Consider the following 16,229-nt stretch of genomic DNA (forward strand, 5'->3'; position numbering starts at 1 on the left):
GAGAGATGAGAGAAAGCGGGGAGGGACAGAGCAGAGGACAGAGAGATGGGGGAGGGACAGTGAGAAGAGAGAGAGGAGCGTCTGCCATTCTCCCTGCCCGTCAAAGAGGGCATTGTGCTCGATGTCTCTCAGAGGATGCCCACTTCAAAGCCCCGGGAATCACTCGGACACCGCCCCCATTGATCACTTACAGCCCTTTATCCCCCCCATTAAAATATTGTCAGTTCACATCACTTTTGTCTTTCTCAGATGAACTCACCAATCGTTATATAAAGATACATTATAAGAATGGTGGTCATCATAAATTGTGTCTTATAGTAGCAAACCAGTAGGTTTCAATTGAAAAGTTTTCAATCTTGGTAACTTTTTGCTGTATGTCTATGCATTGCAGCTCCAGCATGAGTAGCCAAAACAGCATTGATCGTTATGAAGACTCTTCTTTGATGTGTTGTCGGTATGTAATTAAGACCAGATTTAAATCAAACCAAATCTTTGTTACTAACATAACTACTACCTGTGTACACACACACACACACACACACACACACACACACACACACACACACACACACACACACACACACACACACACACACACACCTTATTCTAAAAACTAGTAGGCCAATATCTGTGAGGGCAGTTTATGAATATTTCTACTCTACTGTGAACCATTCTGCTATTCTATCTGGGAACAGGATATAACCTCCACATTGACTCTGTACTGGTACCCCCTGTATATAGCCTCCACATTGACTCTGTACTCTGTATGCATCTTCATTTTTAATGCAATGTGGGTTTGAACTGAACCCCAACTTCAGGGCAACCTGGCTTAATTTGTACTTGACAAAATGTTTGCACCTGTTATTTTCTAGAGGAACTAACGCATATTGTAATAGAAGAACCAGTTTTTTTTCCCCTGCGCAGGTCACATGGCCAGGAAAGACTCCTAACCCAATCTATAAGGTTTTACAAATAAGTCAAATAGAGGTCAAGAGGAGAACACAGACCTTGATTCTAAACAAAGTGACTTCCAAGTTGGATCTCAGTGTTAAGTTTTCATTTTCCTCTGAAAATCACAAGTTGTTCAGACACCCATCACCCAGGTTCTTGAGACTTCTGTAGAACCGACAACAAAATGTGACACTAACGGCGACCACAGAAGACCATACCACCAACACAGACACAATGTTCTGTACACCCATACACAGACTGTTAGTGGAGAGAACGCGGTCTATGGTCACACACTAGCTAGACGTCCACATAAAACGAGGTCTAGATACAAAGCGCCAGTAAGCCAAAAGAGGGACGCAAATTGGAGTCATCTTTAAGCCAAGTGAGCGGCTGAACGATGAAACGCAGCGCGGCTCCAACAGTAGCAGGACAGCATCAAAGTGTGCCGCTGCAACCCTCCCCACAGGCCAATGCTGACAGCAGGGTTCACACTGCTAACAAACCCTTCCCTTTATCCACATTGTTACGTTACAGCCTTATTCTAATATGGATCAATTGTATTTTCTTCCTCATTGATCTAAAAACAATACCCCATAATGACAAAGCGAAAACAGGTTTTTCAAAATGTTAGCAATTGAATTTGGTTAGAATATAACTTTGAGACAGGATTGTGTCGAGGCACAGATCTGTGGACAAGGACCAAAAATGTCTGCAGCATTGAAGGTTCAAGAACACAGTGGCCTCCATCAATCTTAAAATGGAAGAAGTTTGGAACCACCAAGACTCTTCCTAAAGCTGGCCGCCTGGCCAAACTGAGCAATCAGGGGAGAAGGGCCTTGGTCAGGGAGATGACCAAAAACACAATGGTCAAATCAAATTTATTTATATAGCCCTTCGTACATCAGCTGATATCTCAAAGTGCTGTACAGAAACCCAGCCTAAAACCCCAAACAGCAAGCAATGCAGGTGTAGAAGCACGGTGGCTAGGAAAAACTCCCTAGAAAGGCCAATACCTAGGAAGAAACCTAGAGAGGAACCAGGCTATGTGGGGTGGCCAGTCCTCTTCTGGCTGTGCCGGGTGGAGATTATAACAGAACATGGCCAAGATGTTCAAATGTTCATAAATGACCAGCATGGTCGAATAATAATAAGGCAGAACAGTTGAAACTGGAGCAGCAGCACAGTCAGGTGGAAGTTGAAACTGGAGCAGCAGCATGGCCAGGTGGACTGGGGACAGCAAGGAGTCATCATGTCAGGTAGTCCTGGGGCATGGTCCTAGGGCTCAGGTCAGTTGAAACTGGAACAGCAGCATGGCCAGGTGGACTGGGGACAGCAAGGAGTCATCATGTCAGGTAGTCCTGGGGCATGGTCCTAGGGCTCAGGTCCTCCGAGAGAGAGAAAGAAAGAGAGAAGGAGAGAATTAGAGAACGCACACTTAGATTCACACAGGACACCGAATAGGACAGGAGAAGTACTCCAGATATAACAAACTGACCCCAAACTGGTCACTCTGACAGAACTCCAGAGTTCCTCTGTGAAGATGGGAGAAACTTCCAGAAGGACAACCATCTCAGCAACACTCCACCAATCAGGCCTTTATAGTACAGAGGCCAGATGGAAGCCACTCCTCATTAAAAAAGGCACGACAGCCCACTTGGAGTTTGCCAAAAGGCACCTAAAGGACTCTCAGACCATGAGAAACAAGAATCTCTGGTCTGATGAAACCAAGATTGAACACTTTGGCCTGAATGCCAAGCATCACGTCTGGAGGAAACTTGGCACCATCCTTACAGTGAAGCTTGGTGCTGGCAGCACCATGCCGTGGGGATGTTTTTCTGCAGCAAGGACTGGGAGACTAGTCAGGATCGAGGGAAAGATGAACGGAGCAAAGTACAGAGATATCATTGATAAAAATCTTCTCTAGAGCGCTCAGGACCTCAGACTGGGGCGATGGACCACGACCCTAAGCACACAACCAAGACAAGACAGTGGCTTCGGGACAAGTCTCTGAATGTCCTTGAGTGGCCCAATCAGAGCCCAGACTTGAACCCGATCAAACATCTCTGAAGACCAGCCAGAGCGTGAGAGGATCTGCAGAGAAGAATGGGGGAAACTCCAGAAATACAGGTGTGCCAAGCTTGTAGCATCATACCCAAGACCCGAGCCTGTAATCGCTGCCAAAAGTGCTTCAACAAAGTACTGAGTAAAGGGTCTGAAAACATATATAAATGTGATATTTCGTTCTTATTTTTTGTCATTTAGCAAAAAAATTCTATAAACCTGTTTTCGCTTTGTCATCATGGGGTATTGTGTGTAGACTGACGGATTATTTTTTTTAATAAGGCTGTAACGTAAACCAAATGTGGAAAATGTCAAGGGGTCTGAATATTTTCCAAAAGAACTGTATGTGGACAGCTGCTCATCGAACATCTAATTCCAAAATCATGGGAGTTGGTTCCCCTTTGTTTCTATAACAGCCTCCACTCGTCTGGGAAGGCTTTCCACTAGATGTTGGAACTTGCTTCCAATTCAGCCACAAAAGCATTAGTGAGGTCGGCACTGATGTTGGGCGATTAAGCCTGGCTTGCAGTCGGCATTCCAATTCATCCCAAAGGTGTTCGATGCGGATGACGTCAGGGCTCTGTGTAGGCCAGTCAAGTTATTCCACACAGATCGAGACAACCATTTCTGTATGGGCCTCGATTTGTGCACAGGGGCATTATCATGCTGAAACAGGAAAGGGCCTTCCCCAAACTGTTGCCACAACGTTGGAAGCACAGAATCTTCTAGAATGTCATTGTATGCTGTAGCATTAATATTTCCCTTCACTGGAACTAAGGGGCATAGCCCGAACCATGAAAAACAGCCCCAGACCATTATTCTTTATCCACCAAACTTTACAGTTGGCACTATGTAATCGGGCAGGTAGCGTTCTCCTGGTATCGGCCAAACCCAGATTCGTCCGTCGGACTGCCAGATGGCGAAGAGTGATTAATCACTCCAGAGAACGTGTTTCCACTGCTCCAGAGTCCAATGGCGGCAAGCTATACACCACTACAGTCGATGTTTGGCATTGCGCATGGTGATCTTCGGCTTGTGTGCGGCTGCTCGGCCATAGAAACCCATTTCATGAAGCTCCCGACGAACAGTTCTTGTGCTGATGTTGCTTCCAGAGGCAGTTTGGAACTTGGTAGTGAGTGTTGCAACCGAGGACATATGATTTGTATGCGCTACCAGCTTCAGCAGTCCTGTTCTGTGAGCCTGTGTGGCCTACCACTTCGCGGCTGTGCCGTTGTTGCTCCTAGACTTTTCCACTTAACAATAACAGCCCTTACAGTTGACCGGGGCAGCTCTAGCAGGGCAGACATTTGACAAACTGACTTGTTGGAAAGGTGGCATCCTATGACGGTGCCACGTTGAGAGTCATTGAGCTTTTCAGTGAGGCCATTCTACTGCCAATGTTTGTCTATGGAGATTGCATGGCTGTGTGCTCGATTTTACACCTGTCAGCAACAAATAGACTATATACAGTGCCTTGCGAAAGTATTCGGCCCCCTTGAACTTTGCGATCTTTTGCCACATTTCAGGCTTCAAACATAAAGATATAAAACTGTATTTTTTTGTGAAGAATCAACAATAAGTGGGACACAATCATGAAGTGGAACGACATTTATTGGATATTTCAAACCTTTTTAACAAATCAAAACTGAAAAATTGGGCGTGCAAAATTATTCAGCCCCTTTACTTTCAGTGCAGCAAACTCTCTCCAGAAGTTCAGTGAGGATCTCTGAATGATCCAATGTTGACCTAAATTACTAATGGTGATAAATACAATCCACCTGTGTGTAATCAAGTCTCCGTATAAATGCACCTGCACTGTGATAGTCTCAGAGGTCCGTTAAAAGCGCAGAGAGCATCATGAAGAACAAGGAACACACCAGGCAGGTCCGAGATACTGTTGTGAAGAAGTTTAAAGCTGGATTTGGATACAAAAAGATTTCCCAAGCTTTAAACATCCCAAGGAGCACTGTGCAAGCGATAATATTGAAATGGAAGGAGTATCAGACCACTGCAAATCTACCAAGACCTGGCCGTCCCTCTAAACTTTCAGCTCATACAAGGAGAAGACTGATCAGAGATGCAGCCAAGAGGCCCATGATCACTCTGGATGAACTGCAGAGATCTACAGCTGAGGTGGGAGACTCTGTCCATAGGACAACAATCAGTCGTATATTGCACAAATCTGGCCTTTATGGAAGAGTGGCAAGAAGAAAGCCATTTCTTAAAGATATCCATAAAAAGTGTAATTTAAAGTTTGCCACAAGCCACCTGGGAGACACACCAAACATGTGGAAGAAGGTGCTCTGGTCAGATGAAACCAAAATTGAACTTTTTGGCAACAATGCAAAACGTTATGTTTGGCGTAAAAGCAACACAGCCCAGCACCCTGAACACACCATCCCCACTGTCAAATATGGTGGTGGCAGCATCATGGTTTGGGCCTGCTTTTCTTCAGCAGGGACAGGGAAGATGGTTAAAATTGATGGGAAGATGGATGGAGCCAAATACAGGACCATTCTGGAAGAAACCCTGATGGAGTCTGCAAAAGACCTGAAACTGAGACGGAGATTTGTCTTCCAACAAGACAATGATCCAAAACATAAAGCAAAATCTACAATGGAATGGTTCAAAAATAAACATATCCAGGTGTTAGAATGGCCAAGTAAAAGTCCAGACCTGAATCCAATCGAGAATCTGTGGAAAGAACTGAAAACTGCTGTTCACAAATGCTCTCCATCCAACCTCACTGAGCTCGAGCTGTTTTGCAAGGAGGAATGGGAAAAAATTTCAGTCTCTCGATGTGCAAAACTGATAGAGACATACCCCAAGCGACATACAGCTGTAATCGCAGCAAAAGGTGGCGCTACAAAGTATTAACTTAAGGGGGCTGAATAATTTTGCACGCCCAATATTTCAGTTTTTGATTTGTTAAAAAAGTTTGAAATTTCCAATAAATGTCGTTCCACTTCATGATTGTGTCCCACTTGTTGTTGATTCGTCACAAAAAAATACAGTTTTATATCTTTATGTTTGAAGCCTGAAATGTGGCAAAAGGTCGCAAAGTTCAAGGGGGCCGAATACTTTCGCAAGGCACTGTATACACATTTGTGGATTTGGCTGTGTGAAGTGTGTGTGACTGTGTGTATGAGTGGCTGTGCCGCAGTTTGAGTGAGTGGCCGACTTTGGCAACATCAGAGGGCTGTGCTTTGAAGTTGCGGCATAACAGAGTGAACGGGTGTGTGAGAGAGACACACATTGGGGGATGGAAAGAGAGAAAGGAGGAAAAAAGGAGACCGACAGTAAATAAGTATAAGAGGAGAAAGCGCTAATTTCCACTCTCAGTACTTTGTGTGTGAGTGTGTGTAGTGACTGGGGGGGGAAATCAAAACAGTCACATATCGCAATATTATTTTGGACGATATTATGACTGATCAAAACTCATTCTCTCTCGTCTCCCTCTCTGCAGCAGACATATAGTGAGCAATATATTTGGAACATCAAATCGCAATATCAAATAGAATCATGAGAATCGCAATAAATATAGTATTGGCACCTGAGTATCGTGATAAATCAAATCAAATTGTATTGGTCACATACGTGTTAAGCAGATGTTATTGCGGGTGTAGCAAAATGCTTGTTTCTATCTAACAATTTCCCAACATATACCCAACACACACAAATCTACTATCGTGTCGTGAGGTCCCTGCTAATTAGCAGCCCTGGTATGGTGTGAGTCTGTGTTGTTTCTAAGTTCGTAGTGTTGTATTGGTACTGTAGTGTGTATGTGTGTCGTGTCCCAGCCCCCTCCATGCACCCGCGTGGCACAATGGCCCTGAGATCTGTAAGCCAGCTCAGGCAGAGCGGGATGGCATGGGACAAACGGTCGGCACGCTTTCATCCTATCCCTCCATCCCCTTTGATGTCCTTTGATTAATCTGGCCTCCGCTCACTCGCTCCTCCCATCCCTCCCCCTCGAGTGGGCAGTGTATTGAAGCCCCCCCTTTCTTTTTGACAGTCTATCGCTCAGTATTACACCTCTTTTACCAGTCTCAGTGGCACTGACCACACAGAGCTAGACCAGCAAGCAAGGTTGAAGAAGGGAGAGGTCAGCAGTCTTAGAAGGGAAAGTGAGAGATACTAAATGGAAAATGAGAGGACAGCTAGACAAACAAGTGGTTCAGGCATCTCACCTCTCCCGCCTCTTCTTGCTGTGACAGCACACCCACTGCTCTAGACCTGAAATACATCAGAGAACATTAAATCAAGCCAAAGTCACACGCTTAAAATTGAACACACACAAATCCATAGAAAGCTTAACTTGAAAGTGCATTAATGTCCTGCTAAATCATGGCATGACTGACACCACATCGTATGGAGAGGTTTTGGAGGCGTACTTACCAGAGCCATCTCCTCTAGCCGGCCAGTTCAGCAGTCTCAAATGGCTACAAGGGTTACAGCTCACTGCCACAAGAAGTGCATTGCAGAACCCTAGACAGGATTTGCTTTTGCCAGTCCATATCTCCATTGAGACAAGAAACCCAGTAAGTGGCGCAAAGTGAATGAGTTAGTAAGTGGCGCAAAGTGAATGAGTTAGTAAGTGGCGCAAAGTGAATGAGTTAGTAAGTGGCGCAAAGTGAATGAGTTAGTAAGTGGCGCAAAGTGAATGAGTTAGTAAGTGGCGCAAAGTGAATGAGTTAGTAAGTGGCGCAAAGTGAATGAGTTAGTAAGTGGAGCAAAGTGAATGAGTTAGTAAGTGGAGCAAAGTGAATGAGTTAGTAAGTGGCGCAAAGTGAATGAGTTAGTAAGTGGCGCAAAGTGAATGAGTTAGTAAGTGGCGCAAAGTGAATGAGTTAGTAAGTGGCGCAAAGTGAATGAGTTAGTAAGTGGCGCAAAGTGAATGAGTTAGTAAGTGGCGCAAAGTGAATGAGTTAGTAAGTGGAGCAAAGTGAATGAGTTAGTAAGTGGCGCAAAGTGAATGAGTTAGTAAGTGGCGCAAAGTGAATGAGTTAGTAAGTGGAGCAAAGTGAATGAGTTAGTAAGTGGAGCAAAGTGAATGAGTTAGTAAGTGGCGCAAAGTGAATGAGTTAGTAAGTGGAGCAAAGTGAATGAGTTAGTAAGTGGCGCAAAGTGAATGAGTTAGTAAGTGGAGCAAAGTGAATGAGTTAGTAAGTGGCGCAAAGTGAATGAGTTAGTAAGTGGAGCAAAGTGAATGAGTTAGTAAGTGGCGCAAAGTGAATGAGTTAGTAAGTGGCGCAAAGTGAATGAGTTAGTAAGTGGCGTAAAGTGAATGAGTTAGTAAGTGGAGCAAAGTGAATGAGTTAGTAAGTGGAGCAAAGTGAATGAGTTAGTAAGTGGAGCAAAGTGAATGAGTTAGTAAGTGGCGTGAGAAAGGAAAGGTTTTGTAAAGGCTGTCAACAGGGACATTTGAGATCTCTCTATAAGAATAACTTTGAGACCCCAGGGTGAGGACAAAGTGTGTGTGTGTGGAAAGGGCGTTGGGTACTGAAACTGCTCGCTGGGGGGGGGGGGGGTGCTGCATGAGTTGGTTACATAAAGGATGCGCACAACACTCTACACACAATCACGCCACAATGAGAACCCTTAACAACAATCCTGTTGAATAACACCCAGGTATTGTGTGTGGTTATGAAACCATTTTCTCCCATTGTCTCAGGCAGAAAACAATTGAAAACTAGGTCAGCGGGGTACGCAGGGCTGGGCAGGGGAGAGAAGGGGTTCCCAACAAGGCAGCAGACAGACCTAAAAACATACACTTCAGCCCCCAGACAATAACTCAAACAAAAGCATCTCGTCTGTGTAGGGCTGGAGCGGGTCTTTCATTCTTGAACATTTAGTAGAACTCTTAAACATAACCGGAAAATGTTCCCATTTGAATAATCACAGATTTAGATGGGGGACAGGATAACACTGATAAGATCAGCAATATTTCCTAAACTACATAGCAGTATGCTGATGAAACTTGTGTGCTTATTCAAGTGATGTTGCATTTGTGATAATGAAGTTCAGTTCAAAATCTGAAAACATAGCTTTTAATATTTGCTATTAGCAAATAAAATGACAAAAATCGGCACATTCAACAGGAAATACATTCTCTCTTTATCCCAATTTTTTTAAAGACAAATTAGAAACAACCTTTTTAGAAACAGGGGAAAGGATAGTGCCTTAAACAAAAGACTCCTAATCCAGGCCACAAACCCATGGAATAAATCTCAAAAGTGTCTTACTCTCGTTGTCTCCTCCCTTTCAGTTGTTTGAAGGCAGTGCAGACTGAGGGAAGGAGACAAGGCGTGGAAGCACCTTCAGACCACTGAGCAGCCTATGTCTTAATAAAACAGTACATGCCCGTCTCAGGCTACAGTGGTCAGTGTCTCTGGTTGTTGATGCTCTTGGCCTTGGAGATTATCTGTAGGGGGGTCTGCCTGCGCTCGGCCCCGGAGCCTGCCATGGCCCCTTCCCCCTCCTGCTCCCCCAGAGGGTCCATGTCCTGAGTGGACGTAGACGTGGTTGCTGACATCATCCTGCGGATGTTACCCACCTGACCGAGACAGGAGAGAGACAGACCATATTAGAGACACATATTATCCTCAGATTACACAGACCCACAAAGAATGGCCCGAAAAACAAATCCAATTTTGATGAACTCCCATATCTATTGGGTGAAACACCACAGTGTACAATCACAGCAGCAATATTTGTGACCTGTTGCCACAAGAAAAGGGCAACCATTGTAAATACAACCAATATTTATTTTCCCTTTTGTACTTGAACTATTTTTACAACACTGTATATAGACATAATAGGACATAGACATAAAATTTGTGAGTAAAAAATAAAAAATATATCTATTTCACTTGCTTTGCAATGTAAACATGTTTCCCATGCCAATAAAGCCCTTTAAACTGAGAGAGGAGGAAGGACAGAAAAGTGACAGGGAGACAACACTAAAAAGCATGCACCACAGAGCACACTTGAAAATGGAGCACTTATTCTTTCTTACCATCCACCTCAACACTCTCTGAATGTTTCCCTCACCTCGGTCTCGATGTGCTGCAGAGCTTTGAGGTGGCTCTCTCTGCAGTGGCTCACCCTCCCCACATCCTGCTCTATGGACGCAGACATGCTCTCACAGTCTCTACACCTGTGGACACGCATAAAGATCAGTAGAATCTATATGTGGACAGAGAAACAGGCATAAAACAAACAGTAGAAAAGCAGGACTAATGATACAATATTAATGATTCATCAGATACAGACAATGACGTTCTAACATGGCTTTTGTTGGGGAAAAAACGACTCATAACCGGGTCTATAATCTCAAACATTAATATGCAGAACTCTTCTATACGTGGACACCCCCCCCCCCCACACCACTGTGTCAGTATGCTGGCGATGCGGCCCATGCCCTGGGAGCGGATGTCCCGGCCGATGCAGGCGTCCACCTCCAGTTGCTGCCTGCACTGGTCCAGCTTCCCCCGGATCACGTCAGCATACACAGCCTCTATCACCAAGTCCTCTAGCTCACGCACACTGCCCACCTCCAGGTCCTTCAGCAGCACTGAGTACGGGATCACCTGCACTCACCATGATAATGAACAGAAGTGTGTGAGAGTGATGCTGCACATTACACATTTGCAAACTGGTGCTGGACCAATAATGAACACCATGAATAAGAAGAAAGCCTACTGCTCTCGGTTTCTTTGATCAAACTGACTGCACAAATATAATACAAACTATATTTAGGGTTGCTTCGGGTCTGTTGCAGTAGACAATCCTGTACGGACCTGCATGTTTGCAGCCAGGTTGACAATGGTCAGATGCCTTAGTTTGTTCTTCTGGGTCTCAGTCAAGGGGGGTAGAGTATCCTTGAATGCTGAAAAGACAAATAGGACCAAAAATAATTGTATTTTCCTACTAGCATAGATTTAGCTGATAGATAATTATTGAGGGATGATGTACTTGCTACGACTGTGAATTGTAGGACCCCTTTAGGTATAATTAAAAAAAAAGCTAATATAAAACATTTGGAAAAAATATTGAATTTGGCCTTTACTACTATAGCCCATAGAAACACATTGAATACCACATTCATAAATGGCACGCCGATCCTGTAGAGGTTATTAAACTGATTGATTTTGATGGGGATTTTTAAAATAATGTTACTTAGATTGATGCAATAGACTTAGAGATGCACTGTGCAGAAATCACTCTGCCATTTTCTGCTTGCTAAAATTCTAATAGTTTGCATCATTTCAGTTTATGCGGTAAAACAAGCAAGTATAGTGTAGAGCAGGGGTCTTCAACAGGTTGATCGCGAGCTACCAGTAGCTCGTAGGCTCACATAAGAGTAAATCGCTAAACAGTTCTGAATGTATATGCAATTTGACATGTATTAGATACCGCAAGCTCCAAGATACTATCTAATCAATGCAACATGGACATTATCCCACCCCTGGTTACCCACTATTGGCTCAAAAAGCCAAACATAACACAATATTTGCCGATTAAATTCCAGCAATATTGCCTGTCTGTCTGTGTGGTGCATGTGTTTTTCTATCACTCCGTGTATAGCCAGTTGATGCAATAACCATCTTGTGGGTTGACAAAAATACTTTCCCCAAAATCTTCTCAATTAAATGGTAAGGCTTACCCGGCAGAAGTATATAATGAATAAGTATGTTATTTGTATCTATTTTTTGTCATTGCAAAATTTGCTGTGAAATGAGCAACAGCAGTACAGAACCATCACTAGACACCCACATTTGATGGCATATTCCTTGCTTGCTAGATGCATAATTAAAGGGCCAGATGCACAACTAAAGGAGAATTACGCAACAAAATGTTTTCTACCAGACCTGGTACTGTACTCAGAACATCCAATTTCATTTTTTCTCTATGAACAATTGTAATTGAGACTGAAAATGATTTTTTTACTGAGAAAACTATTTGGAAAAATATAATCCAGAAAATATTGTGCTCTACTTTCTATTGTACACTAAGGACCTGGGGAAGAGTCACAGGGGATAGAAGAGTTGAAAATATTGTGCTCTACTTTCTATTGTACACTAAGGACCTGGGGAATAGTAGAAAATATTGTGCACTACTTTCTATTGTACACTAAGGACCTGGGGAAGAGTAGAAAATATTGTGCTCTACTTTCTATTGTACACTAAGGACCTGGGGAAGAGTCACAGGGGATAGAAGAGTTGAAAATATTGTGCTCTACTTTCTATTGTACACTAAGGACCTGGGGAATAGTAGAAAATATTGTGCTCTACTTTCTATTGTACACTAAGGACCTGGGGAAGAGTTGAAAATATTGTGCACTACTTTCTATTGTACACACTTGACCTGTGGAAGAGTTGAAAATATTGTGCTCTACTTTCTATTGTACACTAAGGACCTGGGGAAGAGTCGCAGGGGAGAGAAGATTGAAAATATTGTGCTCTACTTTCTATTGTACACTAAGGACCTGGGGAAGAGTTGAAAATATTGTGCACTACTTTCTATTGTACACTAAGGACCTGGGGAAGAGTCACAGGGGAGAGAAGATTGAAAATATTGTGCTCTACTTTCTATTGTACACTAAGGACCTGGGGAAGAGTCGCAGGGGAGAGAAGATTGTGTCTATTGGAAAGCTAGAAAAAAAATTAGTAGCTCAAAAATGAGCAGCTTAAAAATGTAGCTCTCATGCTAGAAAAGGTTGGAGACCCCTGGTGTAGATAATAATTGTACCATCTAAACTGCTGTGAAATATTTTTCATAAGCAAAAATATTTCATTTTCAGCTGTTTTAAGCTGGCACACAAAACAGAAATTAAATAGATGCAAAACCCAAACTTATGAACAGGAAGCATAGAAATAGCACACATTATACAGATCTACCTCTTCTTTGACTTGATTTCAATGAGAATGACAGATCTATAGACTGTTCAAAACATTTCTATGTGAATTTGGTCAGTCACCCAAAAAGTGACATATTGCAGCTTTAAGGATTTTTAAGATGAATGCACTAATTGTTATTCGCTCTGGAGAAGTGTCTGCTAAATTGACTAAAATGTAAAAATGTAAATAAATCAACCCGTGGATACTGTAGCACCATGACCATGTAACATGAATAACACCAGCAGAAAAAAGCATGAAAGGATCAACTACCTTTATAATCATGGTATGTGCCATAGGCAAACATGTTGAGCAGTTGACTGTAGCCTTCATTGGGACCTTTTGACATCTACAAAGAGAGAGCAGTGAGTTGGGGAAAAATTGACAACATTGTACGCAATCACATACCTTGAAACCAGTGACATCTAGTGTTGTGGGGTTAGCCACTACATTTGAGTGAAAAACGAATGCCCTCCACATTCATACACAAGTCACTCCACTTGAGAAGAAAAATAAGCTGGTTAGCTAGGTTACCTGTTGAATGCAGGGCAGTTCTAGGAACTCTCCGAAGACATATACCCCCGGAGCTTCCAGTAATTGTTTTATGAGGGTAATCAAAGCGGGTCCTTTCGTATTTTTGGCCAGCAACATGAACTGCTCCAGCTGGTTGCTGTGTTTCGGCTCTCCAGCCATCTGAGGAAAAACTGAGAGGAGCTAGCCAGAGCTAGCTAGCTAACGTTAGCGATGTCATTTTAGCTGACTAGCAAACTGGCTTATATATTAAACCACAGCAAGGCAATAAAGTTGACCACAAAGTTTATTTTACTCCCAGGCAGTTACCGAAATTTGCTACTGTAAGTACTCACATTGTTTTTGTTTATCTTGTCATAAATATTGTTTCGAGCTGCTTGACTAAATGCCAACTTGTTTTCAGGAGAAAGATATGGGGGCGTGTCTAGGCAAATGACACACGCTTTTACAGGAGACATTAAAGGGATATTTCATTAACATTACAAAATTACGTGTTGGTTTCCTTACTCTGTCAGCAGTCTATGGTCATCGGGAAGTGTGCAATTTACTCCTCAGCCTGAAGTGGCGCCACTTGCACCGTTGGCCGACCAACTGGGTCATTCCTACAATGTGGGGCCTTTTGGACCTCATAACTTTTTAGAGGAAAATTATATATATATTTTTTTATTCTATCAGAAAAATGACATGATTGACTTTCAGAAGAAAATATTGGTCAAGTTCAGGCACTTAAATCAGGGCCGGTCCTAGCCTTTTGGGGGCCCTAAGCACCTCGCAGGCAAAATATTTTAGTGGTCCCCCTCTTGATAGTGGAGAGTTTTTAAGTACATTTCCTGCAATTCTACACATTTTGCCATGGGGCTTAGAGAAAATGTTGTAGATTTAAAGCTGTTTTCTGCAAATCTACACACTTTGCCATGGGTGGAGAGAAAATGTAGCAATTTTCTAACACATTTCATGCAATTCTACTCATATTGCCATGGGGCCGTTCAAAAGTTTGGGGTGACTTGTCAATGTGAAAATGACATTTTTTTTGTCCATTAAAATAACATGAAATTGATCCGAAATACAGTGTAGACATTGTTAATGTTGTAAATTACTATTGTAGCTGGAAATGGCTAATTATTTATGGAATATCTACATACACATACAGATTCCCATTATCAGCAACCATCCCTCCTGTGTACCAATGGCACGTTGTGTTAGCTAATCCAAGTTTATCATTTTAAAAGGCGAATTAATCACTAGAAAACCCTTTTGCAATTATGTTAGCACAGCTGAAAACGGTTGTGCTGATTTAAATAAGCAATCTAACTGTCCTTCTTTAGACTAGTTGAGTATCTGGAGCATCAGCATTTGTGGGTCGATTACAGGCTCAAAATGGCTAGAAACAAAGAACTTACTGCTGAAACTTGTCAGTCTATTCTTGTTCTGAGAAATGAAGGCTATTCCATGCGAGAAACTAAGAAAGTGAAGATCTGTTACAATTCTGTGTACTACTCCCTTCACAGAACAGCGCAAACTGTCGCTAACCAGAATAGAAAGAGGAGTGGGAGGTCCCGGTGCACAACTGAGCAAGAAGACAAGTACATTAGAGTGTCTAGTTTGAGAAACAGACCCCAATTAGTCGACTGGTGGATTGTTTGGTCGTTAGGCTGTTGGTCGACCAAGATTGTTTTACTCAAGCAGTTACAAATATATATACAGTACCAGTCAAAGGTTTGGACACACCTACACATTCAAGGGTTTTTCTTAATTTTTTTACTATTTTCTATATTGTAGAATAATAGTGAAGACATCAACACTATGAAATAACTAATATGGAATCATATATTTTATATTCTTCATAGTAGCCACCCTTTGCCTTGATGACAGATTTGCATACTCTTGGCATTCTCTCACCCAGCTTCACCTGGAATGCTTTTCTAACAGTCCTGAAGGAGTTCCCACATATGGTGAACACTTGTTGGATGCATTTCCTTCACTCTGCGGTCCATCTCTCTCATCCCAAACCATCTCAAGTGGGTTGAGGTCAGGTGATTGTGAAGACCAGGTCATCTGATGCAGCACTTCACCACTCTCCTTGGACAAATGATTCAATGTGTTATTTCATAGTTTTGATGTTTTTACTATTATTGTAGAAAATTGTTTTTTACATTTTATTTAAAAAATCCTTGAAAGAGTATGCGTGTTCAAACGTTTGACTGGTACTGTGTATATTTGCGTCCATCTCAGTGAACTAATCCATTGCGGAGGCCTAGACTAAAAGACCATTTATGCTTGATCCGAAAATGTGGTCGGAGTCTCCATATGATGGGGGTGAAGCAATTGCGGAGCCTCCAGAGGCCAAATCGAGCTCTACCAAATCGCCATGCGCCTCCCAAATGTTGTAACAATGCGGTGGGCTCTTCATTGACGTGATTGGTTGACGGTAGGTGGGACGGTACATCCTGTATAAACACAACCACTTCCTTGACAACAACGCTGCACTGCTCCGTGAAGCGCAAGGAGTATGAATAACCTGACTTCTCGTATCACCGTAAATGCTGCATGACGAATGCAGAATTCGGATTGACCATGTCCCAGATGCTTAATGCACTTTTTTCTCCAGAATTTGCTCTCTCCCACCAATTTGTGCACATTCATTGTTTCATAACTTCATTGTGTGAATTGTTAGTGTATATCAATTTCCCATTACATATATCACCAGTAGTAGACTACATTTACCGTTAATTCCTATACTTTCTATATTCTAACGTTTAGTTGTTGTAATTATTTTAATGCATTCAA

At 42.6% G+C, this 16,229-nt stretch overlaps 1 protein-coding gene across 4 annotated transcripts; it reads right to left on the reverse strand.

The window, feature by feature from the left end:
• Positions 1–9,046: 9,046 nt before the first annotated feature.
• LOC109865828 (COP9 signalosome complex subunit 7b) lies at positions 9,047–13,910 on the reverse strand. 4 transcript variants are annotated; one of them, XM_020454295.2, is made up of 7 exons: positions 13,778–13,910; positions 13,446–13,615; positions 13,185–13,260; positions 10,815–10,903; positions 10,402–10,604; positions 10,066–10,171; positions 9,047–9,568 (listed from the first exon to the last, which is right to left on the reverse strand). In XM_020454295.2, the coding sequence occupies exons 2-7, from the start codon at positions 13,602–13,604 to the stop codon at positions 9,395–9,397; spliced, it is 807 nt and encodes a 268-aa protein (XP_020309884.1). In that variant the 5' UTR covers positions 13,605–13,615; positions 13,778–13,910; the 3' UTR covers positions 9,047–9,394. The 4 variants fall into 4 exon arrangements, with proteins under 4 accessions (XP_020309884.1, XP_020309883.1, XP_020309885.1 ...); XM_020454294.2 differs by having other exon boundaries at positions 13,446–13,635; positions 13,778–13,894; XM_020454296.2 differs by having other exon boundaries at positions 13,446–13,639; positions 13,778–13,875.
• Positions 13,911–16,229: the final 2,319 nt, after the last annotated feature.

The sequence above is a fragment of the Oncorhynchus kisutch genome, linkage group LG27 (assembly GCF_002021735.2).
Source record: "Oncorhynchus kisutch isolate 150728-3 linkage group LG27, Okis_V2, whole genome shotgun sequence".
Taxonomy (NCBI): Eukaryota; Metazoa; Chordata; class Actinopteri; order Salmoniformes; family Salmonidae; genus Oncorhynchus; species Oncorhynchus kisutch.